Raw genomic sequence first — 27,872 nt, forward strand, 5'->3', positions numbered from 1 at the left:
GTTCTCAACAATGAGAAAGGGAAGGCCCCTATGCCTAGTAGTCCCTAAAGGAACTATGCCTTTATTTATCATAGGAAAATTGCTAGTTGTACTTGTTATAATAGGAGTTATGATCATGCTGTTAATGATTCACATGCTATGTTTGCCTCTATTTCCACTTTTGTTCATGGTAGAAGTAGGCCTAGGAGAAATCATGTTGTGCCTCATACCCCTAGGAGAATGTGCAATGGACCTTCTACTATTTATCATGCTTACAATATTTCTTTTGTACTTTCATGTAAGAATGCAAAAGTAGTTGCTAGGAAGTTGGGATCCAAATGCAAGGGAGACAAGACTTGTATTTGGGTTCCAAAAATTATTGTGACTAACCTTATAGGACCCAACAAGAGTTGGGTACCTAAAACCCAGACTTAAATTACCTTGCAGGTTTATGCATCCAGGGGCTCAAGCTAGATTATCGACAGCAGATGCACAAACCATATGACGAGGGAGAAGAAGATGTTCACCTCATATGTCAAGAACAAGGATTCCCAGGATGCGATTATCTTTGGAGATGGGAACCAAGGCAAGGTTAAGGGATTGGGAAAGATAGCCATCACGTCCGAGCATTCTATATCCAATGTGTTTTTAGTTGAATCGCTCGGGTACAACTTATTGTCTGTGAGTCAATTATGTAACATGGGTTATAATTGTTTATTCACAAATGTACATGTATCTGTATTTAGAAGGAGTGATGGTTCATTAGCTTTTTAAGGGTGTATTAGATGGCAAACTCTATTTAGTTGACTTTTCGAAAGAGAATGCCGACCTAGATGCATGCTTAATGGCTAAGACTAATATGGGCTGGCTTCGACATCGCCGTCTAGCACATGTTGTGTCACACCCGGCTTTAAGGAACAAAGCCAGGTGCATCTCATACATGCGCCAAGAAGACAACATATATAATAACAGAGTGTATAGAGATGAATGTCACAAAACATCAGAGTATTTATTACATAGCGGAAGACTTATTACAAAATAAAATAGTAAATATAACACGAACTAAGGATCGTCGGCGCCAATGTCAACTGAGAAACGCCACCTAGATCAGATCATACTCCTCGCCTTGTGGCTCCTCCTGAACCACCTGCTCCTCTCATGTGGGGGTGAGACAGCAAGGGTGAGCTCACACATGATCATAGCTCAACAAGCTGTGGGAAACCAGTGGACATAAACTCACAAAGATGTGAGTTCATGTGATGTGTAAGGCTAATCAATGACAGGGGTTTAAGCTGAGCATTGCTTTTAAATAGTTGGTCAAAATTTTATTAGCAATTACTAAGTGTAAGTAAATACCAAACCATAAGTAAAGTAATTGAACAAAATTAATAATAAACCCATGCAATGCAAATGACAAAATTGAATTTAAGTTCCATAATTTAAACATCAGAGAGTCCTAAACTGCTCATGACCGCGAGCACGGCTAGTATACCAGTTTTACACTCTACAGAGGTTGTACCCTTTACCCACAAGTCATGTTACCCATCTGCCAAGGGATCGCGACTTCCCATACACCTCTACCGAGGAAGCGAGGCAGGGTAACACTACGAGGCCTTTATAAAGTTTCACTAGCTTCAGAAAACCCGCTACAGTTTATAGGAAGCTCCAATGCAGGGTTCTTGTCTGACCGCCATCGCAGCAAAATCAACCAAGGACCCCCCTACACTGACCACTCCCCTACTGCCCTTGCCCCTTTCGGGTAAGGTAGACCTCCACTAGCTTTCCTAGTTAATCAGCCAAGGGCGTCCCATTAAACCCTTGTGGTGGCACGTGTTACTCAAGTTAAGCTCTATGTTCCAATTAACATTAATGATCTCAACATGAACATAAATAGAATAACAAAAAGAATTGGAACATAGAGGTAATAAATGATTATCCCAACACCACATAAAGCAATAGCAAACTACCCAAGTGATTCAGGGGTAAACAAGGTAATGAGATAAACAATCTAGGGTGACCTATTGGGTCCCATCAAAATTAACCTATGCATGAGTAAATGATATTAAAGAACATTATTGGGTAAAAAGTGGTCAAGGGCACAACTTGCCTTCAATGAGCTCCTGCTCAGCTACTTCAACCTGCTGCTCACCAGGATCCTCAGCAACGGGCTCTTCTACTCGCCACAATACAAACAAGCACAGTGCATATAGAGAAATTAACATTACACCAAACATATATACAAAATACACAGTAATAATCTACACATTAAAATAAAATTGTAGGAACAGGAATCATAATTTTTGGAGTTATAGAATTTAAGTTATGGATTTTCAAAGGTTTTATGTGTTTAAAATAGGATTAAGTGTGGGATTAATTTTCTTACTGTTGTCATGATAAAACAGAGACACTAAGTGGTAGAGAATAAAATTACAAAATTTTAGGAACTAGAATGGATTAATTTGGAGTTAGTATGAATTTTCTATGAATTTATTAAGTTCTAGTAATTATTTTCATATTAAAAATCCATTTTCTATTTCATTTATTCAAATTAAATGATCACTGGACTGGGCCTCATTTTCTAGAAAGTGCAGGGGGCTCGGGGATAAAATTCCTAAGACACAGAACCCTCTCCCGTGGATGGCAGGTTGATTTTCTGGAATCACAGGGGCTCTTTAATAAAACTGACCCGCGAAGGGGTAACTTCTAATCTGAGCCATCCGATCGGGATTCTCTGGCCTGGATTGAATCTAGACTTTAATGAACCGGTACGCGACTGCAGCCGTTGGATCCGTGATCCAAGGCCCAGATTCAATGCTCTAGCGTCACTTGTCATCCGTCCGATCCAAATCGGACGGCTCACAACCCCCAAACCCGAATTAGTATACACGTTCTAATCGTAGCCGCTCCTTTTTGATCCAACGGCGCACGATCGTCTTCTTCCACCCGCGCCCAAACGCGGCGGTGCTGCCTAGAGCCGCGGTGGAGGCTCGCCGGCGCGCCCGCGATTCAACGTCTAAGTGCCCCTAGTGCAAAATTGAAGGGTGCTACGCCACAAGGGGATGAAGGCGAATCGTTTGACTAGGTCTCTTACCGGGGGAATGGAGTGCAGAAGCTCGGCCACGGCGAAGGCGGATCCGCGGCAGAGCGCAGGTCGACGGCGAGGAATTGCCCTGGCGCAGCGATGCCCCGCTTGAAATTGGTGGTCGCCGAGGTTCCCAGGTTCGCCGCCGCAGCCCTGGAACGCCCTGCGGGTGCCCGAGCGACACCACCCACGAGTCGGACGGCGGTGGTCCGAAATTCTCTCTCCACCTCCCTAGTCTCTCTCTCACGATTTCCTGACGAGGCTGGCTAGAGGCGTGGCGAAAAGGGAGGGTCGGGTCCTCCAATTTATGCATGAGGAGAGGCTGACCGGGGTGCATGGCACGCGAGCCTCGCCGGAGTCTTCGGCGGAATTCTGTTGGCGTGATGAAGCGAACCGAGCTGACGACCTGGCCCTACTGCGCAGTGGTGGGGATGTGCGCAAGGGACAGACAAGCCAGACCCACACGATAGAGGGGCTGGGTGATGAGCGCGCGGCGCAGCGGGTGGCGAGCGGCTGAGACCGGGCGATGGGGCCCATGTGCAGAGAGCGCCAGCGCATGGTGGGGAACGTGGGCCGCGCGGTACCAAAGGGAGATTGGGCCGAATTCAAGGCTGGCGGCCAGTACAAGCGTTTTCCCTTTTTCTTTTATGTTTTATTTTCTATTTTCCCCATTATTTTACCAATTCAAATTTAAATCCTAATTTAAATTCAAACTTGTGATAGATTTATATTTAGATTACATGGCGCCATAAAGGAGTTTCAAATTTGGAGATATATTTATATATCATTTATATTCTTATATCATTTCTCTCTTTCTTCCTCTTATTTAAATTCTTGAATTTCCCTTTGATTCTTAAATTCTACTTTGGACTTGGGTATATTTCACATTATTCTATATTGTCCCAAAATGCACACAAAATAAAATTCCAGCATGATGCATATTTTTGTGGCTTTTATGGTATTAATTATTTGTTTTTCTTTTTACATAGGGTGTTCACATGTGATGATGCATAAAGGTCAACTTACATAAAGTGAAATTACTTTTCCATTGATATTATTTCTAACCAATTACAAAGTGGGTATTACAAATCCTACCCCCCTTAAAAATAATCTCGTCCTCGAGATTTAGGAAGATCTAGAGAAAAGATGGGGAAAATCTATGCGAAGCTCTTCTTCTCTTTCCCAAGTTGCTTCATCTTCACCGTGGTGACTCCATTGCACTTTGCACATCTTTATCACCTTATTTCTCGTAACCCGAGTCAAAGTATCCAAAATCTTGATCGGGTACTCCGTGTAAGTCAAATCACCCTGAACACTGAGCTCTTCCATTGGTAACTGTTCCTCAGGGACACAGAGACATTTCTTCAGTTGAGATACATGGAACACATTATGCACATCCGATAGACTAGCAGGTAACTCGAGTTGATATGCCATCTCCCCAACTCTTCTAAAGATCAAGAATGGTCCAATGTAGCGAGGGGACAATTTGCCCTTAACTTTGAATCTCCTCATTCCACGAAGTGGTGACACCTTGAGGTACACATGATCTCCTTCTTCAAATTCCAGTGGTCTCCTTCTATTATCAGCATAGCTCTTTTGCCTGGTTTGAGCCACCCTCAAATTCTCTCGAATTATACGGACTTGTTCTTCTGCTTCTTGAATCAATTCAGGCCCAAAGAACTGTCTTTCTCCAGTCTGATCCCAATATAAAGGAGTCTTGCATTTCCTCCCATATAAAGCTTCAAACGGTGACATCTTCAGACTGGCCTGATAGCTATTATTATAAGAGAACTCAGCATAAGGTAGACTTTTATCCCAACTCCCTCCATGTTGAAGGGCACATGCTCTCAACATATCTTCCAATACTTGATTAGTCCTTTCAGTCTGTCCATCAGTCTGAGGGTGATAAGCTGTACTAAAATTCAACTTCGTACTCATGTTCTCATGAAAGCTTCTCCAAAATCTTGAGGTAAACTGTGAACCTCGATCAGACACGATCTTCTTTGGCACTCCATGCAAACACACAATCCGAGCCATATATAACTCTGCTAGCTGAGAACCTTTATAAGTAGTCTTCACAGGAATAAAGTGAGCCACTTTAGTCAATCTATCCATAATCACCCATATAGCATCATATCCTTTCTGGGTGCGAGGCAATCCAGTAATGAAATCCATACCAATCTCTTCCCACCTCCACTCTGGTATCTTCAATGGATGCAGTAGTCCAGCTGGCCTCTGGTGTTCAGCCTTAACTCTTTGACATACATCGCACATAGCCACATGTGCAGCCACATCCATTTTCAATCCATACCACTAATACTTCCGCTTCAAATCCTGATACATCTTAGTACTACCAGGGTGAATAGAATAATCCGAATCATGGGCCTCCTTCAATATAGTCTCACGAAGGCTTTCAATATCAGGAACACACATTCTGTCCTTGAACCATACAGTGCCTTGCTCATCTTCCGTGAATTCCGGACCTCGACCTTCAGTAATCAGATCCTTGATCTCTTTTATTTTAGCATCACCAATTTGTCCTTTGCGGATCTCTTGCTCCAAAGTAGGTTCCACATCAATAGTAACTCCTTCAGTATGAGCAACTATCCTCAGGTTAAGTCTCCTGAAATCCTCAACAATCTCATCGGGTAGCTGGGCAACAATAGCTGAATGAACATGCTCCTTGCGACTCAAGGCATCTGCAACCAAATTTGCCTTGCCCGGGTGATAGTGAATCTCCAAATCATAATCCTTAATAAGCTCCAACTAACGGCGTTGCCTAAGGTTGAGATCCTTCTGAGTGAATATATACTTCAAACTCTTATGATCCGTATATACTTGGCACTTGGTTCCCATAATGTAATGTCTCCAAATCATAAGTGCATGCACAACGGCTGCCAATTCCAAGTCATGAGTGGGGTAGTTCAATTCATGTTTCCGCAACTGACGAGAAGCATAGGCGATCACATGTCCTTCTTGCATGAGCACACATCCTAAGCCTTGGCCACATGCATCACAATAGATATCAAATCCTTTCTGTAGGTCTGGCATAACCAATACTGGTGGCGACATCAATCTTTTCTTCAATTGATCAAAGCTGTCTTGGCACTTCTCGTCCCACTTAAATTCTCTTCCTTTCTCCAAAAGTGAAGTCATAGGTTTAGCAATCTTAGAAAATCCTTCAATAAATCTCCGATAATAGCCAGCAAGTCCCAAGAAACTCTGAATCTCAGTAACTGAAGTGGGTACCCTCCACTCCATTATCTCCTTAACCTTAGCAGGATCCACTGAAATTCCTTCATTAGAAATAATATGACCAAGAAATGGCACCTCGCCAATCCAAAACTCGCACTTGCTGAACTTGGCATATAGCTGGTTATCTCGTAGCTTCTGTAGCACCAACCTCAGATGTTCCTCATGATCGCTATCACTCTGGGAATAAATAAGAATGTCGTCGATGAACACCACGACGAATCTGTCCAAATACTCCATAAACACCTTATTCATCAGGTTCATAAAATAAGCTGGGGCATTGGTCAATCCAAACGACATAACTGTGAACTCATATAATCCATATCAAGTCGAGAATGCCGTCTTGGGAATATCAGATGGTCTAATCCTCATCTGATGGTAACCGGACCGGAGATCGATCTTCGAGAATACTCTAGCACCTCTCATCTGATCAAATAAATCCTCAATACGGGGTAACGGATACTTGTTCTTCACAGTAACATCGTTGAGAGATCTATAATCCACACACATTCTTTGTGATCCATCCTTCTTCTGTACAAACAGAACCGGTGCTCCCCAAGGTGAGGAACTCGGACGAATGTACCCAGCCTCTTGTAGCTCAGTTAACTGCTTCTTAAGTTCCTTCAACTCCTCTACGGACATCCTATATGGCCGTTTAGAAATAGGGGCGGTTCCAGGTAAGAGATCAATAACAAACTCAACTTCTCTTTCAGGTGGCATCCCTGGTAACTCCTCTGGAAAGACATCCGGAAAATCTCTAACCACCCGGATGTTGTCACCAACAAACTCCTCAGGTATAAAGAACATTGCACGCATGGATGAGGAGGTTACTGCAATATTAACTTGAAATCTTTCTCCTTTAGTGGTAGTGAGTTCTACGGTACCTCTACCACATGCTATAACGACCTTTGCCTTTCTTAGCCATGACATACCAAGGATCAGATCTATACTGCTTGACTCTAATATTATAGCAGTAGCTCCAAATTCTCTACCCATAATGGTCAATGTCAATCTACGTGTCATTTGATTCGCCTCAACAGGCCCTTTAGGTGTAATTACTATCATGGGTTTTCTCATATTTAGCAGTGGTATTTCATTTGTGTTGACATATCTAGCAGACATGAATGAATGTGTAGCACCAGAATCAAATAATATGGTTGCAGGAATTGCATTAACATAAAACATACCAAGTACGATGTCCCCACCATCCGGAGTAGCATCAACGCTGACTTGATTAACCTTGGCAATAGAATATCCCTTGCCAGATCCTGGAGTTTGCTGCCTGTTCTGAACTGGAGTAGTAGCAATCCTCTGTGGGCAGACATTTGCATAATGACCAGTCTTCCCACACTTGAAACAAGTAGTGCCTAGACTCTGTCCTAAAAACTTCGTCGGGGTGCCAGTAGGGGTAGCCTGTCGAGGAGGTGGAGTCCTCAGTGGTGATTGCTGAACTGGGCGTTGGCCTCCGCCAGTGCGAACTGGTGTACCCTGAGGTGAACTGTAGCGAGGACGAACACTACTGCTTCCTTGTCCTTGAGATATAGCCTTTCTCTTCAAATCTCCCAGCTGAACACGTTTGTGTTCAATAGCCAGGGCCTTATCAAGTAGCCTCTGAAATGATGGAAATGTGTGTGCCACTAGAGCATACTGCAGTGGTCCATTAAGTCCTTCAATAAAATGCTCCTGCTTCCTCTCATCTTCAGCAACTTCATCAGGGGCATATCTGGATAACTGAATAAACTTGTCGCGGTACTCGCTGACTGACATACTTCCTTGCTTCAGCGACAAAAATTCCTTCTTCTTAATCTTCATTAATCCAGCTGGTATATGATAATTCCGGAACTGTGTACTGAACTCTGCCCAAGTGATAGTATCAGCAGCATCGTGGGCAGCAGTATATGAATCCCACCAGTCAGCAGCGGGACCTGACAGTCGTCCAGAAGCATATAAAACCTTCTCCCGGTCAGTGCATTGTGCAATATTCAGCATCTTCTCAACGGATTTCAGCCAATCATCCGCGTCCAGTGGATCAGGTGAGCTAGCGAATGTAGGTGGCTTATGACTCATGAACTCTCTATGCTTGTCTCGGGGTGGAACTGGTGGTGGTGGTGGAGGCAGTGGTACTTGTTGTTGTTGCTGTTGTTGTTGTTGTTGCATTTGCTGTTGCAGCTGCTGTTGTTGTGCCCTCCTTTCCTAGCGTATCTCCTCTCGCTCCTGGCGCAACTCCTATCGTATATATTCTCTTTCCTGACGCATCTCCTGGCGTTCTTGCTGCATCTGGGCACGCATATCAGCCATAGTGTCCGCCATTTGCTGCATCACCGCCATCTGAGCAGCAACCAGTGGGTCAACTCCGCCTGGTGGAGGATTAGGAGGATCCATCTCTGCAGGTTGTGGCTGGGGTTGTCTGTATATTCTCCGAGTGTGTCGATTAGGAGGCAAATCAATTCCACCACCCCGCCTGGTATTGACCATCTGAGTTAGATACATATGGTAAGAAAATAGTAGACAAGGCAGGTATTTACAAAGCAGGTTACTTTGGGGAATTTATTAGCTAAGCAGATTAATATTTTACCTACCATAGCTCATTTATTACCTTATGGTGGTACATACTAAGATGTCCATCTATAATAATTCAATCAATCAAAGAAGCAAATCAGGCATTTAGCATCAGCACAATCAAACAACATTTTTTAAAGAAAATAGTTTTAAATTTTGTCTTGAGTTCCCTATCTCTTAAAAAGATCATAGTGGTAGGATTCCAAGGTGTGAAATCCATCTTGTCTTAGAATAGAAAAGATAAGATTAACCAGAGTAGATTAGCAGAAGGTGAGACAAGATCAAGATGAGATAAGTATAGAATGAGTCAGAGTAAGGTAAGTAGAAAAGGGTTTGTCCATTACTATCTAGGTCTCGTCCTACAGTCAACATTTCCTCTGATACCACTTCTGTCACACCCGGCTTTAAGGAACAAAGCCAGGTGCATCTCATACATGCGCCAAGAAGACAACATATATAATAACAGAGTGTATAGAGATGAATGTCACAAAACATCAGAGTATTTATTACATAGCGGAAGACTTATTACAAAATAAAATAGTAAATATAACACGAACTAAGGATCGTCGGCGCCAATGTCAACTGAGAAACGCCACCTAGATCAGATCATACTCCTCGCCTTGTGGCTCCTCCTGAACCACCTGCTCTTCTCCTGTGGGGGGGGGTGTGAGACAGCAAGGGTGAGCTCACACATGATCATAGCTCAACAAGTTGTGGGGAACCAGTGGACATAAACTCCCAAAGATGTGAGTTCATGTGATGTGTAAGGCTAATCAATGACAGGGGTTTAAGCTGAGCATTGCTTTTAAATAGTTGGTCAAAATTTTATTAGCAGTTACTAAGTGTAAGTAAATACCAAACCATAAGTAAAGTAATTGAACAAAATTAATAATAAACCCATGCAATGCAAATGACAAAATTGAATTTAAGTTCCATAATTTAAACATCAGAGAGTCCTGAGCTGCTCATGACAGCGAGCACGGCTAGTATACCAGTTTTACACTCTGCAGAGGTTGTACCCTTTACCCACAAGTCATGTTACCCATCTGCCAAGGGATCGCGACTTCCCATACACCTCTACCGAGGAAGCGAGGCAGGGTAACACTACGAGGCCTTTACAAAGTTCCACTAGCTTCAGAAAACCCGCTACAGTTTATAGGAAGCTCCAATGCAGGGTTCTTGTCTGACCGCCATCGCAGCAAAATCAACCAAGGACCCCCCTACACTGACCACTCCCCTACTGCTCTTGCCCCTTTCGGGTAAGGTAGACCTCCACTAGCTTTCCTAGTTAATCAGCCAAGGGCGTCCAATTAAACCCTTGTAGTGGCATGTGTTACTCAAGTTAAGCTCTATGTTCCAATTAACATTAATGATCTCAACATGAACATAAATAGAATAACAAAAAGAATTGGAACATAGAGGTAATAAATGATTATCCCAAAACCACATAAAGCAATAGCAAACTACCCAAGTGATTCAGGGGTAAACAAGGTAATGAGATAAACAATCTAGGGTGACCTATTGGGTCCCATCAAAATTAACCTATGCATGAGTAAATGATATTAAAGAACATTATTGGGTAAAAAGTGGTCAAGGGCACAACTTGCCTTCAATGAGCTCCTGCTCAGCTACTTCAACCTGCTGCTCACCAGGATCCTCAGCAACGGGCTCTTCTACTCGCCACAATACAAACAAGCACAGTGCATATAGAGAAATTAACATTACACCAAACATATATACAAAATACACAGTAATAATCTACACATTAAAATAAAATTGTAGGAACAGGAATCATAATTTTTGGAGTTATAGAATTTAAGTTATGGATTTTCAAAGGTTTTATGTGTTTAAAATAGGATTAAGTGTGGGATTAATTTTTTTACTGTTGTCATGATAAAACAGAGACACTAAGTGGTAGAGAATAAAATTACAAAATTTTAGGAACTGGAATGGATTAATTTGGAGTTAGTATGAATTTTCTATGAATTTATTAAGTTCTAGTAATTATTTTCATATTAAAAATCCATTTTCTATTTCATTTATTCAGATTAAATGATCACTGCACTGGGCCTCATTTTCTAGAAAGTGCAGGGGGCTCGGGGATAAAATTCCTAAGACACAGAACCCTCTCCCGTGGATGGCGGGTTGATTTTCTGGAATCACAGGGGCTCTTTAATAAAACTGACCCGCGAAGGGGTAACTTCTAATCTGAGCCATCCGATCGGGATTCTCTGGCCTGGATTGAATCTAGACTTTAATGAACCGGTACGCGACTGCAGCCGTTGGATCCGTGATCCAAGGCCCAGATTCAATGCTCTAGCGTCACTTGTCATCCGTCCGATCCAAATCGGACGGCTCACAACCCCTAAACCCGAATTAGTATACACGTTCTAATCGTAGCCGCTCCTTTTTGATCCAACGGCGCACGATCGTCTTCTTCCACTCGCACCCAAACGCGGCGGTGCTGCCCAGAGCCGCGGTGGAGGCTCGCCGGCGCGCCCGCGATTCAACGCCTAAGTGCCCCTAGTGCAAAATTGAAGGGTGCTACGCCACAAGGGGATGAAGGCGAATCGTTTGACTAGGTCTCTTACCGGGGGAATGGAGTGCAGAAGCTCGGCCACGGCGAAGGCGGATCCGCGGCAGAGCGCAGGTCGACGGCGAGGAATTGCCCTGGCGCAGCGATGCCCCGCTTGAAATTGGTGGTCGCCGAGGTTCCCAGGTTCGCCGCCGCAGCCCTGGAACGCCCTGCGGGTGCCCGAGCGACACCACCCACGAGTCGGACGGCGGCGGTCCGAAATTCTCTCTCCGCCTCCCTAGTCTCTCCCTCACGATTTCCCGACGAGGCTGGCTAGAGGCGTGGCGAAAAGGGAGGGTCGGGTCCTCCAATTTATGCATGAGGAGAGGCTGACCGGGGTGCATGGCACGCGAGCCTCGCCGGAGTCTTCGGCGGAATTCTGTTGGCGTGATGAAGCGAACCGAGCTAACGACCTGGCCCTACTGCGCAGTGGTGGGGATGCGCGCAAGGGACAGACGAGCCGGACCCACACGACAGAGGGGCTGGGTGATGAGCGCGCGGCGCAGCGGGTGGCGAGCGGCTAAGACCGGGCGATGGGGCCCATGTGCAGAGAGCGCGAGCGCGTGGTGGGGAACGTGGGCCGCGCGGTACCAAAGGGAGATTGGGCCGAATTCAAGGCTGGCGGCCCAGTACAAGCGTTTTCCCTTTTTCTTTTATGTTTTATTTTCTATTTTCCCCATTATTTTACCAATTCAAATTTAAATCCTAATTTAAATTCAAACTTGTGACAGATTTATATTTAGATTACATGGCGCCATAAAGGAGTTTCAAATTTGGAGATATATTTATATATCATTTATATTCTTATATCATTTCTCTCTTTCTTCCTCTTATTTAAATTCTTGAATTTCCCTTTGATTCTTAAATTCTACTTTGGACTTGGGTATATTTCACATTATTCTATATTGTCCCAAAATGCACACAAAATAAAATTCCAGCATGATGCATATTTTTGTGGCTTTTATGGTATTAATTATTTGTTTTTCTTTTTACATAGGGTGTTCACATGTGATGATGCATAAAGGTCAACTTACATAAAGTGAAATTACTTCTCCATTGATATTATTTCTAACCAATTACAAAGTGGGTATTACATGTTGGGATGAAGAACCTTCATAAGCTTCTAAAGAGGTTTGGGATGAAGGACGCCAAGCCCGCGAAGACACCGATAGGTAATGACGGGCACATTGACCTCAACAAAGGAGGTAAGTCCGTTGATCAAAAGGCATACCGGTCAATGATAGGTTCACTACTTTATCTTTGTGCTAGTAGACCGGACATTATGCTTAGTGTATGCATGTGTGCTAGATTTCAATCCGACCCCAAGGAATGTCACCTCGTGGCCGTTAAGCGAATTCTTAGGTATTTAGTTTCTACGCCTTGCTTCGGGATCTGGTATCCAAAGGGGTCTACCTTTGACTTGATTGGATACTCAGACTCCGATTATGCCGTGTGCAAGGTTGATAGGAAGAGTACATCAGGGACGTGCCAATTTCTATGAAGGTTCCTAGTGTCCTGGAGTTCCAAGAAACAAACATCTGTTGCCCTATCCACCGCTGAGGCCGAGTATGTTGCCGCAGGACAGTGTTGCGCGCAACTACTTTGGATGAGGCAAACCCTCCGGGACTTCGGCTACTGTGACGGAACCTCCCAAGTCATTAAGGCCACCTACGGTGTCCTTGTCCAGCGGACCTCAGACAACCCTGCAGGTACCCCTGAATCACTTGACAAGTTTGGTACCTGCTTTTCTTACCTTTTCCAAGAGTGTTTTACCCGTCACGCAGACATTACAAGCATCAGAGATACAAAAATGCGGAAGCAGTTACATAAACTTACCTTTATTAAAAGTAAGACAAAGTTATATTATTATAGACCAGAAATATAATATATGAGTGCTGAGTATTATTACAAACCATGGGAGGCAAAAACCCCTCCCGATAAGTATCAAACAAAAAGTTTTATGGAGGATCCTTTCCTCCCGCAGCTTCACTCCTGGTGCTCTTCCTTTGGTACCACCTTGGAACAGAAGCAACAAAAGTTGGTTGCTTCCTCACCTAAAAACAACATGGGACAAAGCCCTGAGTATGGAATTACTCAGCAAGTCTTACCCAACTAAAGAAAGGACTCTCAAGGGTATGCTGGCTTTCAGGGAGTCAAGGTAAGGCTTACAATAATCAAAGACTCTGTTTAAAGAAATGCTTACTAAAAGTGGATCCTTAAAAATCTAATTTTACTTTTCAGGTTAAGTAAGATTACCTGTATCTAGAGTTCTTGCTACCCTAGTTCAAACACTTGCCCTGCACTAGCCAATTTCTTAACAACCCTTCATCTTTACTGGAGTTCTACGTATAGGGCAGTGACCAAGTCTTCATAACCGCGAAGGTACGGCGATCCGAATTGATTATACTCAGCTGAGGATCTCCAATCACATAACATATGTAGCACTTAACCCTTGCATATGTCAACTCGCCACCGGGGTTCTTAAGACCAGATCAGGTTCACGCCAACCGAGAGCACAAATACTCCACCGTCCAGCCTCTTGCCATGGAGGGTACACGCTACTCTCACCATCTCTCCACTCCCATTGCGTGGTATCTTATTCTGGTATTAGTCTGCCCGAGGCAAAGCTTACCCATGACGAGGCATGTGACCAATTAAAGGGTCCTCGGTCAGCAAGCCTACATCGACACGGTCCTTAATCGACTCAGACGGAGACACTACACCAAGACTTTCTTCTCGTGCAAGTCACCCGCCCGGTCTCAGCTTAATCATTTCAAACCCCAAAGTTTGGTACCTGGAAGAGGTACATCTTTTCTGATTTTGAACCCATCATGGCCATGATGGATCCACCATCAAGTTTTATTTTCGAAAATAGCCCACCCACTTTGCAACATCATCTTTGAGAAAACAAAACATTTTGTTTATCTAAAGCGAAGCTAAGCATAAGAAAACTTTTGTAAAATAGGGATTAGGAAGTAATCCAAGGAAGGAGATGCAGCAATAGTTTAGCACACAACTCCTATCACCTAATGCATCAAGTAAGTGAGAAAGAGTTTAAAAAGTAACAAGGAGGTGGCAAATGCACCGGGGCTTGCCTTGGTTTACAGGTGATGTGGTGACCTAGGGCAAAAACCTTATAATTTGGCAGATATATACACTGATTTCAGACTTAGCCAAAAGGGTTTAAGTGTGGCTCTTTTGCAAATTAGTCCAAAACTCAAGGTTTAACCTGCAAATCTCCATAATTTTGAACCTTATAATCAAAGCAAGAGACACCAAGTTGTGGTGGTCCTTGTAGGGGTCTAAGTGACCCAGTTTGATTAAGGTGAAAAACCTCACTCGGTCTAGGTGACCGTTTGAGAGAGGGAAAGGGTTGAAAGAGACCCGGTCTTTGTGACCACCTCAACGGGGAGTAGGTTTGCAAGAACCGAACCTCGGTAAAACAAATCACCGTGTCATCCACCTCATTTGCCTTTGATTTGTTTTGCCCTCTCTTTCGGACTTGATTTTAATACTAACGCTAACCCCGGCTTGTAGTTGTGCTTTAAGTTTACAATTTTTCAGATTCCGCCTATTCACCCCCCACTAGGCGTCTTTCAATTAGTGTCCTAGAAAGTCTAGATAGAGTTTTATCTTGTGTTTTTATTATTGCTCTTGTTGATTGGCTTTCTTAATCATGTTTTCTTCATCTCCTTATAAACTCTCAAGTGACTTGTAAAGCTAGCAAGAGGCACCTAATTGTGTGGTGATCCTTGCGGAATCTAAGTGACCCTCGAGATTAAGAAGAAGCACTCAATCGGTCTAAGTAACCGTTTGAAAGAGGGAGAGGGTTGAAAGAGACCAGACCCATGTGATCTTCTCAGTGGGGAGTAGGTTCTTTGAAATTGAACCTCGGGAAACAAATCACACGTGTCGTTTGTGCTAATCTTGTATTGTGATTTGATTCTTCCTCTATGTATAAGTTATTTTGCTTGCAATCTTCCTGAGTTAGCTCCCAAAGTTATCCACATTAATTGAGCAACTCATAGCAAGAAGAACTCTCTTCTTCACGCTGATTTCATTATTACTCATTCTAACTCTAACCCCGGGGCAAAGTTCGTGTTCAAAGTTATAATTTTTAGGTTTCGCCTATCCACCCCCTCTAGGCGACTTTCAATTGGTATCAAAGTCCGGTACTTCATTATAGTCTAACAAATTGAAGTGATGTCGGGCGAACATGTGGTCACCGGGGAGAAGCCCGGATCTTCGGGGAAAAAAGCATGAAGACAAGACTCCGTCAAATGAGGCCAAGATATCTAGCGATAAGCACAAGGAGGATAAGGAAGAATACGCCATCTCCATCAAATCGCACAAGAAGAAGGGCGACAAGAAGAAAAAGAAGATGAAGAAGGTGGTCTACGAGACTGACTCATCTATGCCCTCAACCTCCGATGCTGAGTCAACATTTTTAAAACGCCATGACCGTAAAAGTATAGTAAGACTCTTCTTCGCTATCCTCGCATTCCTAAATATGCTCTTTTACTTTCTGTTCCCTTGGGCAAACCACCATACTTTGATGGCAACGACTATTCTACGTGGAGTGATAAAATGACTAGCGAATTTTATTGAATGGTTATAACATAATCAATGAATTAATGGAGAAGCTAGATAATAGAAAGGCAACTCTTGTAGCTCAAGAAGACTCGCTAATCCTTGAAAAGGAGAGAAACCTAGAGTTACAAGAGTTGATCATTAATAAGGAAGAAATGTTGGAGATATTGACTAAAGAACTCTCGTTAGTTAAAGTCACCTTAAAAGAAAATTATGATGAACTCTATTCTAGAAAAACTTCCATTGTTGGTCTTGCTAATGCAAAAGAGGCACTTGAAACAAATTTATCATGTTTGAAAGTTCATGGTGTAGGAAACGGGTGACGCCTAAGAGGGGGGGGTGAATTAGGACTTCTAAACTCTTACTGAACTAGGCCACAATTAAATCCCTAGAGCAAAACCTATGCAAATAATCAAAACTAGAGTGTGCAAACTAGGTTTTGTCTAAGTGTTGCTATCTCTACCGCAAAGGCTAAGTTTCAATCTACACTAAATAAGTATGACTACAAGATTGAAACTTAAATGCTTAATATAAATGCGGAATGTAAAGAGCTAAGTAGAGAAGCAAACTCTCGTGGATGACGCCGGTATTTTTACCGAGGTATCCGGAACCGCGCAAGGTCCCGACTAATCCTCGTTGGTGCCCCTACGCAAAGGGAAGCCCACGCGAGGGCCAAGCACCACGGTCGAGTAACTCCGTAGAGAGCCGCGGGCCTTCTCCACGCGCAAGTGGTGCTCCGCTTCCGGCTCCTCTCGGACGCTCCCCGCCGTCTCCACTATCGAGCTTCCGGCCGAAACGCCGCGGGCCTCGTTCCCTCCGGTACACGGTGGCGGCCGTGACACAAACGCGGTTGTCACGGTCTCGCAAGACTCTCGCCCCACTCGGTACGATTACAACGACTCACGCAAGAGCCGAGGGGTTGTGTGGTTTTACAAAACTCACTCAACTAACTAGGGTTCACCTAGAGCAAGCGCTAAAGCGGTCTAACTAACCTAAGCACTTCGCAAAGCACCTACGCTAATCACCGAGTGATTCTATTAAGCACTTGGGTGTTTGAGCTCTTGGAAATGTGCACTATATGCCTTGGTATGTTGCTTGGGCTCTCACACTTGAGAATGGCCGGTTGGGGTGGTATTTATAGCCTCCACACCCCCAACTAGCCGTTGGACAGAAAGCAGCAGCTTTCTATCGTCGGGTGCACCGGACAGTCCGGTGCACCACCGGACACTGCACAGTAGATGTCCGGTGCACGCCACGTCAGCCGACCGTTGGCGCCTGTAGCAGTCGACCGTTGGATCCGACCGTTGCCGTCTGCCCGTTGGCACACCGGACAGTCCGGTGCTATAGCTAGAGAGCGCCTGTCTGTGGCCTCTCTGCGTAGACTGTCCGGTGCCTCACCGGACAGTCCGGTGCACACCGGACACCAATGTCCGGTGCGCCACCAGGCGCTGGCTGACAGCCCGTTTCTTGGATTCCTTTGTTGATTTCTTCAGGCTTCTTTTGTTCTTGAGTATTGGACTCCTATGCATCTTTTTATGTCTTCTTTTGAGGTGTTGCGTCCTCATTGCCTTGGTCCAATTCTCTTCGCATCCTGTGAACTACAAACACAAACACTAGAAAACTTATTAGTTCACGGATTGTGTTGTTCATCAAACACCAAAACTCAATTAGCCAAATGGCCCGGGGTCCATTTTCCTTACAATCTCCCCCTTTTTGGTGATTGATGACAACACAACCAAAGCAAGCAAATAATACAAGTGTTTGAATTAAAATATGCAATCTACTTGCTAAGATGCATGATTATCCCCACAATGTGAAATTATGGACTTAAGCCTCCCCCTAACTCCATAATTCACTTACTTCCTATTTATGGACCAAATAACCAAAACCACTTGAAAAACCATTTGTATATATAAAATTTTAAATTGGTGGTGTTTGGTGTTTGGTGTTTGATACAATTTTCATTGCTTTGGTCCCTAAACTTCTCCCCCTTTGGCATCAACCACCGAAAAGGAAGACATTAAAAGCATGTAGGAAGTAAATAAAAGCTTGCCCTCAACAAGAATTGTATCAAATGATATCACTAGAAGGATATTAAGATAAACCATATGAATGATACCAGTTGAAAGGAACTCCCCCTAAATGAGTGTTCTCTTTAGAAGGAAGTTTCTCCCCCTTTATAGAGATTGAGAAATACTCCCCCTGACAGAGATCCTCTACTTAGGAAAAAGCATGTGAAAATTAGAGGTGCAAGACAAGATTTGAAAAGACTAACTTCCCTTATGCATAGGTAACAAAATATGAGTTAACTACTTATGCATTTTTAGCAACATGGAAGCATATGATATGAAATATAGTCTAATCAAATATTGGAGAAGACATGTAAATGATACTGAATGTAGTCTCAAAAGATACCAATTGAAGATCAATGGCGAGCTTGAGAGACATGAGAGTTCTTGGAGATTTTGCGGTGGAAGATTGTTGTCTTTCTCCGGGGACTTAATTTTCCTTACAATGAGACTATCACATGAAATAGACTTGAAAAGATATTAGTCTCAAAGTGTTAGATTATAGAGTAACCTCCCTCTAAAGGTGTGCATACAAGTTTTGAATACTTGTAGGAGACATGCACTTTGATTTGATATCAAGAGGGGCAAATTATCCATAATCCAAACTTTGGCACATATAAGTTAAATGATACACTTTGTAGAAATCAAAAATTTCAATTGATGCATCATTTACTATGGAGTGATATAGAAGCTATGTGTCGTGCTTAAATAAACATTTTAAGCCATGTAGGTTTGCTTAAGTATATGAATTAAAACCAAGCAATCCTACCATATGATTTACCTAGTATGCATGATTTTAAACAGAAGTACATAACAAATGTAATACTAGGCAAGAAAGGTAAACTAGATAAAAGGTAAATAGATACGCATATCTAAAAACGAGAAATACAATAAAACTAGTTACCTTAGTCATGGGTGGGAAATTTGAGTCCAAAATTTTCACTAACCCACTTGGCAATAAACTTGATCCAATATGATGTATCCCATGATATACATCCCAATTTTGCCAAGTCTCCAAATTTCCCGATACCCTTTGGTCCACTCGCTTCTCTTTCGGGATCCAAACCTTCTTGGTGCTTTTCATGGTTGAAATTATCTCCTTTGGCACCCAGATGCGTTTGGCTCCTTTTCCTTTGTTGGCTTGCTTGTTGGCCTTGATTGCTATCACCTTTCCATTCTTTTTCTTCTTGATCAAATATGATGTAGCATCCTTTTTGTTCACCCTTTTGATGTAGGTGTTGGAGATTTTGCTTGATGGCTTTTGCTTGAGCTTTTGCCTTTGTTTATCCCCGGTCATCGCCTTGCATTGGAAAGACTTGTGGCCTTCCATGTGGCATAGCCTACAAATCACAGTTTCTCCCTCTACAGGCTTGTTCACTCCCGCAGTGGTGTTATCCTGTGGGGGTCGGATTTGTTTGGCTTTGCCTTTCTTGTCATACAAAGCCTTGCCAAGGCGAGCCACTTCTTGCTTTAATTGTTCATTTTCCTTTGCAACCTCATCCGAACATGTCTCTACAACAATATTCTCAACAACGACTTGGTTGCAGGGGTTAGAATCATCAATTAAATCAAAGCAGGAAGTAGAAGCATCTTTCTTAATTATTTCAGGCATTTCAACTAAAGATGCTGCTGGGGTGCTACCAATGTTTTCTAGCTTAGTAGTTAGCTCATTATTGTGTATGCTAAGAATTTCCATTTTCTCTAGCAAATTTTCAATAGCTTCTTGGGAGCTAGCTAACTTAGCCTTAAGTTTTTCATTCTTTTTAATAAGGCTATCATTGGTAGCAGTGGATGGAGCACTAGATTCTAATAGCTCAATTTTAGTTGATAGCTCACTATTTAAGTTTGCAAAAGTTTCAAATTTTTCTAGCAAACTTTTGTAATCATTTTGAGAGCTAACCAACTTATTTTTCAAAGTTTTAAGTTGAGCTTTTTGCTTAGTGCAAACATCCTGGAAAAATTCTACGGCTTCCGCAAGCTCATCTAGAGAGGGCTTTCCCTCACCTTCATCATAACTACTACTTTCATCACTAGAGGATGGAATGCTTTTGTTACCTCTTGCCATAAGGCATTTGTGTGATGACCGTGATGATCGTGACGAGGACCGGTGGCTGAGCGTCCTTGGAGGTTCATCTTCACTTGAAGAATCATCCCAAGTTCTAACACTTGTTAGCGCCTTGCCTTTGCTCCTCTCCTTTTTGGGTTTGGCCATATTTGGACAGTTGTCCCTGAAGTGGCCCTTCTCCCCACATGTGAAGCATCCTCTCTTCCTTTGCTTTTTCCTGTCAATGTTAAAGATAAGATCCTCGATTTGCAGGGCACATCCATTAGATTAATCTTGTGGATCATCCTCATTACCTTTCCGACGCGTCGGATTGTTTCTTCGTCCTTGGAGGATGATGTGCATGGTTGATTATCTTCATCATCATCACTTTCTTCTTCCTCTTCCTCTTCTTCGCTTGAGGAACTTGGAGTGGGAGCCTTCTTTTTGCCCTTCCTTTCATCACATGCAAAAGCATATGGTCTTGAGGAAGTTGGCTCCTCTCCCCCGACTCATTTTTCGCGACATCTCAAAGGCCGCGATTTTCCCAATCACAATGGTCGGGGTCATGTTGCTCAAGTCCTCCATGTTGTGAAGGATGGTGATGATGCTCCCATATCTTTGTTGTGGTAGCAGGGAGATAATCTTCCTCACAATGTCCGCATCACCTAGCTTATTAATGCCAATAGAATTGAGCTTATTGATTATTAGATTCAAACGAGAATACATGTCTCTAACAAGCTCATCATCTTTCATAGCAAAAGAATTATACTCATTTAAGACTAGACAATGTTTTTGCTCACGGACATTGGATGTGCCGTCATGGAGCTCATGCAATTTTAGCCAAATCTCATTAGCAGTTTTCAGGGTAAATACTTGATTGAAAATATCCATGCTAAGAGATTCATACAAGCAATTTTTGGCTCTAGCATTTAAATGAATTTCTTTTTCCTCACTCGTGGTGGGTTTCTCGGGATTCTTGAGGGGTTTCATCCCGTCACGAGTGACTCTCCAAACACCTAGATCAACGGGTTCTAGGTAACAAGCCATTCTAGCACTATAATATGGGAAGTTAGTGCCGTCGAAGTGTGGTGGCCTATGGGTATCCATCCCTTCCTCTAAAAAGCGTCGGCTCTTTTTAGCGGTGAAGCTAAAGCGTTTCAAATGAGCCAAACCAGGCTCTGATACCACTTGTAGGAAACGGGTGACGCCTAAGAGGGGGGGTGAATTAGGACTTCTAAACTCTTACTAAACTAGGCCACAATTAAATCCCTAGAGCAAAACCTATGCAAATAATCAAAACTAGAGTGTGCAAACTAGGTTTTGTCTAAGTGTTGCTATCTCTACCGCAAAGGCTAAGTTTCAATCTACACTAAATAAGTATGACTACAAGATTGAAACTTAAATGCTTAATATAAATGCAGAATGTAAAGAGCTAAGTAGAGAAGCAAACTCTCGTGGATGACGCCTGTATTTTTACCGAGGTATCCGGAACCGCGCAAGGTCCTGACTAATCCTCGTTGGTGCCCCTACGCAAAGGGAAGCCCACGCGAGGGCCAAGCACCACGGTCGAGTAACTCCGTAGAGAGCCGCGGGCCTTCTCCACGCGCAAGTGGTGCTCCGCTTCCTGCTCCTCTCGGACGCTCCCCGCCGTCTCCACTATCGAGCTTCCGACCGAAATGCCGCGGGCCTCGTTCCCTCCGGTACACGGTGGCGGCCGTGACACAAACGCGGTTGTCACGGTCTCGCAAGACTCTCGCCCCACTCGGTACGATTACAACGACTCACGCAAGAGCCGAGGGGTTGTGTGGTTTTACAAAACTCACTCAACTAACTAGGGTTCACCTAGAGCAAGCGCTAAAGCGGTTTAACTAACCTAAGCACTTCGCAAAGCACCTACGCTAATCACCGAGTAATTCTATTAAGCACTTGGGTGTTTGAGCTCTTGGAAATGTGCACTATATGCCTTGGTATGTTGCTTGGGCTCTCACACTTGAGAATGGCCGGTTGGGGTGGTATTTATAGCCTCCACACCCCCAACTAGCCGTTGGACAGAAAGCAGCAGCTTTCTGTCGTCGGGTGCACCGGACAGTCCGGTGCACCACCGGACACTGCACAGTAGATGTCCGGTGCACGCCACGTCAGCCGACCGTTGGCGCCTGTAGCAGTCGACCGTTGGATCCGACCGTTGCCGTCTGCCCGTTGGCACACCGGACAGTCCGGTGCTACAGCTAGAGAGCGCCTGTCTGTGGCCTCTCTGCGCAGACTGTCCGGTGCCTCACCGGACAGTCCGGTGCACACCGGACACCAATGTCCGGTGCGCCACCAGGCGCTAGCTGACAGCCCGTTTCTTGGATTCCTTTGCTGATTTCTTCGGGCTTCTTTTGTTCTTGAGTATTGGACTCCTATGCATCTTTTTATGTCTTCTTTTGAGGTGTTGCGTCCTCATTGCCTTGGTCCAATTCTCTTCGCATCCTGTGAACTACAAACACAAACACTAGAAAACTTATTAGTTCACGGATTGTGTTGTTCATCAAACACCAAAACTCAATTAGTCAAATGGCCCGGGGTCCATTTTCCTTACACATGGTCAAGAACTTCAAGTGCAACTTGACACTCTCAAGACCACCACTACTTCATGCTTTGTAATGAACTCTGATGCTAGTTCTTCTAGTTCAAATTCTTGCAAAAATTGTTCAAAATAACATGCAAATTGGTATATCGGTAAAATGGTTGTTAAATACGTGGGTGTCTACACAACGAGGAAATCAATGAAAAGGAGTATGTGGCCATGTGGGTATCCAAATCGATAACTACACTCAAGGACCCAATTCACATAACTCTGGGCGTGTTTGGTTCACGGTAGATTTTAAGAATCTGATTTTAAGAATATATTATGGATCCAAACAGAGTTTATTCTGTGCCTTAGATTCTGCGCTCGTAGAAACAAAATCTGTAGAATCAAGCCATAGTTGGGTTTTTTTGGGTAACGTGAACATGCAGATTTTAAAAATCTGCGGAAACCAAACGCGGCCTCTGTTTTGCAGGTTTTTTCCTTCGGTGGGTCAAATTGGGTATTTGACATTGTGTGGGTATTCAAATTGATAACAAACACTCAAGAAGTGTGGAATTGGAGGCAATGTGGGTCTGAATCGTGAATGGGGCTCGAAAACAGATGGGCGGGAGATGGGAGGCGAAAGTTTTCGGTGCTCCCGAAATCTGCTCGCACCTGATTGGCTGAGCTTTTCTCCCACGGATCGTGCAGTAGGAGCTCCATCGCGGCCGTTCGCGCGCCTTCATATCCGACCGCCCGTCCCCTCGAACGCGGATCGACGGGCCCACTAGCCTCCGCGTTTAACTACCCGGCACCACCAGACAATCCCCTCATCTTGCTCTGAACGCATTCCTCCCATCTCCCAAGACCTCCTCAGACCCGAGAAGCGCAGCTGCGGCCATGGACGCCACCGGCACTGGAGCTGGAGGGAAGGCGAAGAAGGGAGCGGCCGGTCGCAAGGCCGGCGGGCCGAGGAAGAAGTCGGTGACGAGGTCCGTGAAGGCCGGGCTCCAGTTCCCCGTCGGCCGCATCGGGCGCTACCTCAAGAAGGGCCGCTACGCGCAGCGCGTCGGCAGCGGTGCCCCCGTCTACCTCGCGGCCGTCCTGGAGTACCTCGCCGCTGAGGTAAATGGCATCACGATCAGCAGCGTCTCGAACTGGGACCATTGTTCCGAATCTGATCTTGCACCGGCATCCTGATTCCGATGTGCTGATTCGCTTTGCTTCCCACTCTGGCCAGGTCCTGGAGCTCGCCGGCAACGCTGCCAAGGACAACAAGAAGACGCGCATCGTCCCGCGCCACGTGCTGCTGGCGATCCGCAACGACGAGGAGCTCGGGAAGCTGCTGACCGGCGTGACCATCGCCCACGGCGGCGTGTTGCCCAACATCAACCCGGTCCTGCTGCCCAAGAAGACGGCGGAGAAGGCGTCCAGCGGCGGGAGCAAGGAGGCCAAGTCGCCCAAGAAGGCCGCCAAGTCCCCCAAGAAGGCATAGGGTTTGGAGGCGGATCCGATGTTGTCATGTGTAGGTTGTAAGCGGGCAATGTGATTGGCTGTGTATCTGCTTCGCTCAAGTTGCTTTATGTCATTCCTAATGGAATAGGAAATGCCGTGTTTCTTACGTCTGCTTTTGGTTCTGCATTCTACTGAAAAAGCGTACGATAATTAACACATTCACCTTTGAAGAATCACGATTGAAAAGTACATTAAATATTTGCTAATGGAGATTTTGGGAGCGTTTGCTTTAAGGAATCATTACGTCTCCACAAGTTCTTTCCTCAATTTTGATGTGATAAACTTATTTTTCACAAATCAAACAAAAAAGTAAGAAATGAAAAGATCATAGATTTTTTTTTATTTCTCAAACCAAACCCTATCGTAGAATGACTAAATAAAAAGTAAAATCAACAGTTTACCGTCTAATTGTATCACCTTAACCTCTAAACAAGCTAGCTAATAAGTTGACTAATTATTAGTTATTTGATCTATGATAATAGGTGCTAATATATCATATAAAGAAAAAATCATCTATTAATCAAGTTTTCAAACATATCACGACTAATTTTTGTAAACTAATTATTTACGGGCTAATAATTAGCCACTGGTAACAATAAATCAGGAGGATTCAAACATAGCCTTCGTAGTGGTTCAGTTGAGGAAGATCACATCAAATCTCGATTGCGCTGTCTAAAGTATTGTATTGGATAAATGATAACTAAATAGTTGCGGCCAGCAGTCTGTAGACATCACAATTAGCACCAGTAAATTAAGTTTGCATTGGAAGCAAGTGAGCAGAGCAGATTAGCATATGCCCTGGCATCCATTGCCTTAACAGCTTTCTCTGGCTCTGCTTGCAATGAATATTTGACAGAACCTAATCACTTCATCCGTCCAGTTTGATTCATACTGTTTTTCAGACTGCTCCACAGATAAAAATAATGTAAATAGGATGCAAAAGATAAAAGCTTATACGGATAAAAACTTGTACGGATAAAAACTGAAAGTTGCCTAGAGGGGGGTGAATAGGTAAGTTAAAACTTTTTCAACAAAAATTAGAAGCAAACTGGGTAAAACTGCATTGATCTTGAAATTCACCCAGTTAACTTTGGAAATGAGATGTTCTAAATGATCCACAGAGTTCAAAGTAGTAGATCTGAGAAGGGCACTTTTCAAAATCCACACACTAAAAAGATATAGACAAATCTTCTGCGGGATGGTGAGAGAACGAAGAACACAAACAAACACAATAAGCAAGAACACAAGAGGCACAAGATTTATCCCGAGGTTCGGTCACACCACCAAGGTGCCCTACTTCCTCGTTGAGGCGCCCACAAAGAGCCGGGTCTCTTTCAACCCTAATCCTCCCTTTGCCGACCACAAAGGTCAAGCTCACACACTAATCTTTGCTCAAACGAGCGGATAATACAAACTTTCTTGTGGTCTTCCACAAGATTTGGAGACTCACAAGAGACACCTAGTCGTCTAGGAGCTAGAAGCTCTAAGAGTAATGAATCCACAAAGAACTCGATGTAGTACCAAAGCTCGAATGAAGAAGAAGAGCAAGAGAGATTTAGAGATGAAGCACAAAACCGCAGCTCTCAAGCTCACTCAAAGATTTCTCTCCAAAGATTTGAAATGGAAGAGGCAAGAGATGTGTGTGTGTGAGAGAGAGGTGTTTCTTGGGTTAGAAATGGAGTTCAAATCGTGCTCACTGCTGTGGGGTGAGAGGTAGGAGTGAGTATATATAGTTGGAGCTCAAAACTAGCCGTTGGGGCCAATTTTTCTGTTTGAGACCGGTTGAACCGCCCCCTAGGGCGGTTGAACCGCCCCTGGCAGGTCAGGCAGACTGTCTGCCAGTCTGACTGTCAGACTGACTGGCAGACTGACCTGCCGGCTGACCAGGGTTGACCAGACCGGTTGAACCGCCCAGGGGGGGCGGTTGAACCGCCCCTGACAGCTCTGGCGACCTGTTTGCCAGTCTGACTGGCAGACTGCAGATCAGAGGTCAGAGGGGTCAGAGACCAGCTGAACTGCCCCTCAGGACCAGTTCAACCGGTCTTGACCAGTGAGTTTAGGAGAGAAAACCCCAGCTCAACTGCCCGGAGGCAAGTTCAGCTGGTGTATGGTCAAAGAGGTTCACAGCTGAAGTTGAGTTCAGCTGAAGTTGAGAAAGCTCAACTCAGCTGAAAAGCTCAGCTGCAGCTGAAGAAGCTCAACTCAGCTGAAGTTCAGCTCAGCTGAAAAGCTCAGCTGCAGTTGAAGAAGTTCAGCTGCTTTTCAGCAAGAACACTCTAGGTTTCTCAAACCTAACCATGGTCAACCATAGAACGTTAAAGAGATTTTTGCTTTTCAAAAATAGCTTTTGAATAGAGAGGTTTGAGCTTTGACAAACACCAACCTTCTTTTTGGATCCCCCTTTATAGTACGACGATTCCTATACTCAAGTTAAATAAATAAAATATAATGAAGTAAACTCCTTGAGTCATTGGTGTCTCATGTGTGATTTCTCCATGGCATTGCTTCATAAGGATCACAAACATCTTTGTCTCACCTTTTGAAGCAAACTTAAATCAAACCCTGTGACTGTACCATATCACCTTATATGAGTTCAAATCATGGCTTCAAGTCACCTTACTGATGCATCAACATGTTATAATTCTTCATAGCTGATTAGTTCATCGACTTAGTGCAAGTACTCTCTTCTTCACCTTAGCCATGGTACCTCGGTCTACAAGCCGTCGCTTGGCCTTCACCTTTGCTTAGTTCCTCGAAGCCCTTTCCTTGCTATCTTCACCCTATCAAGCCATTCTTGAGTCACATCATATTGAGCATCCATTGAGAGAATCATTTCTTCAATATTGTGAACCTTGCTTGAATGTCTTCTAGATATAACTGTCAAGATCAATCAAGCTCTAGTTTAATTCTCATAGAAGCATATATGGACTGACAGTAATATGGTCAAGCCAATTCACGATTCCTCATATCTTATTCACTTTGTCTTGACCAATCCTCTTAATCACTTCAACCTCTATTATGATCATATTTATGCATAGTGATTTCTCAGGACTTGTCCATATATTCAAACCAATATAGAGACCATATTATATCCATTTGCATTGTCTCACTGGTTATTTGACCTTGTGTTGAACCTTGTTCACTGATCATTATACACTATTCAAGTATGTTCATCATATTAAATTTCCTGTTCAACACTTAGCAAACTTGTTAGACCTTTAAATGTGTTGTTATCCAAATCACCAAAACTCACAAAAGGGATGAATGCACTTTCAATCTCCCCTTTTTGGTGATTGATGACAACACATTTAAAGCTTACATAAGATTTGATAAATGAGATTTTGAATCCTATGATATAATTTTCTCCCCCTAAATATGTGCATTTCAGAAAATACCAATTTTGTACTCAAATGCCAAAAGCACATATTTGGGTCAAAGTATGGAGACAACTTATATCATACTATTCATAGGGTGCTTTGTGTCATAAATAAACGTGATGCTCATGACATATTATGCACTCATCAATTTCCTTCATCTTATGTTTTACTTATGATTCAACCCCCTTTTGTCAATTATTTCTCTCCCTTTTCAAAAGTAAAGATAAGCTTTAATGCAAAATTTCTCCCCCTTTGTCATAAATCTCCAAAAAGGATACA

General features: G+C 43.7%; 1 protein-coding gene across 1 annotated transcript; it reads left to right on the forward strand.

The window, feature by feature from the left end:
* The first annotated feature begins 23,516 nt into the window (after positions 1–23,516).
* LOC103504712 (histone H2A) lies at positions 23,517–24,461 on the forward strand. The gene is made up of 2 exons (NM_001294285.2): positions 23,517–23,826; positions 23,942–24,461. The coding sequence occupies exons 1-2, from the start codon at positions 23,602–23,604 to the stop codon at positions 24,194–24,196; spliced, it is 480 nt and encodes a 159-aa protein (NP_001281214.1). The 5' UTR covers positions 23,517–23,601; the 3' UTR covers positions 24,197–24,461.
* Positions 24,462–27,872: the final 3,411 nt, after the last annotated feature.

Source organism: Zea mays, chromosome 3 (assembly GCF_902167145.1).
Source record: "Zea mays cultivar B73 chromosome 3, Zm-B73-REFERENCE-NAM-5.0, whole genome shotgun sequence".
Taxonomy (NCBI): Eukaryota; Viridiplantae; Streptophyta; class Magnoliopsida; order Poales; family Poaceae; genus Zea; species Zea mays.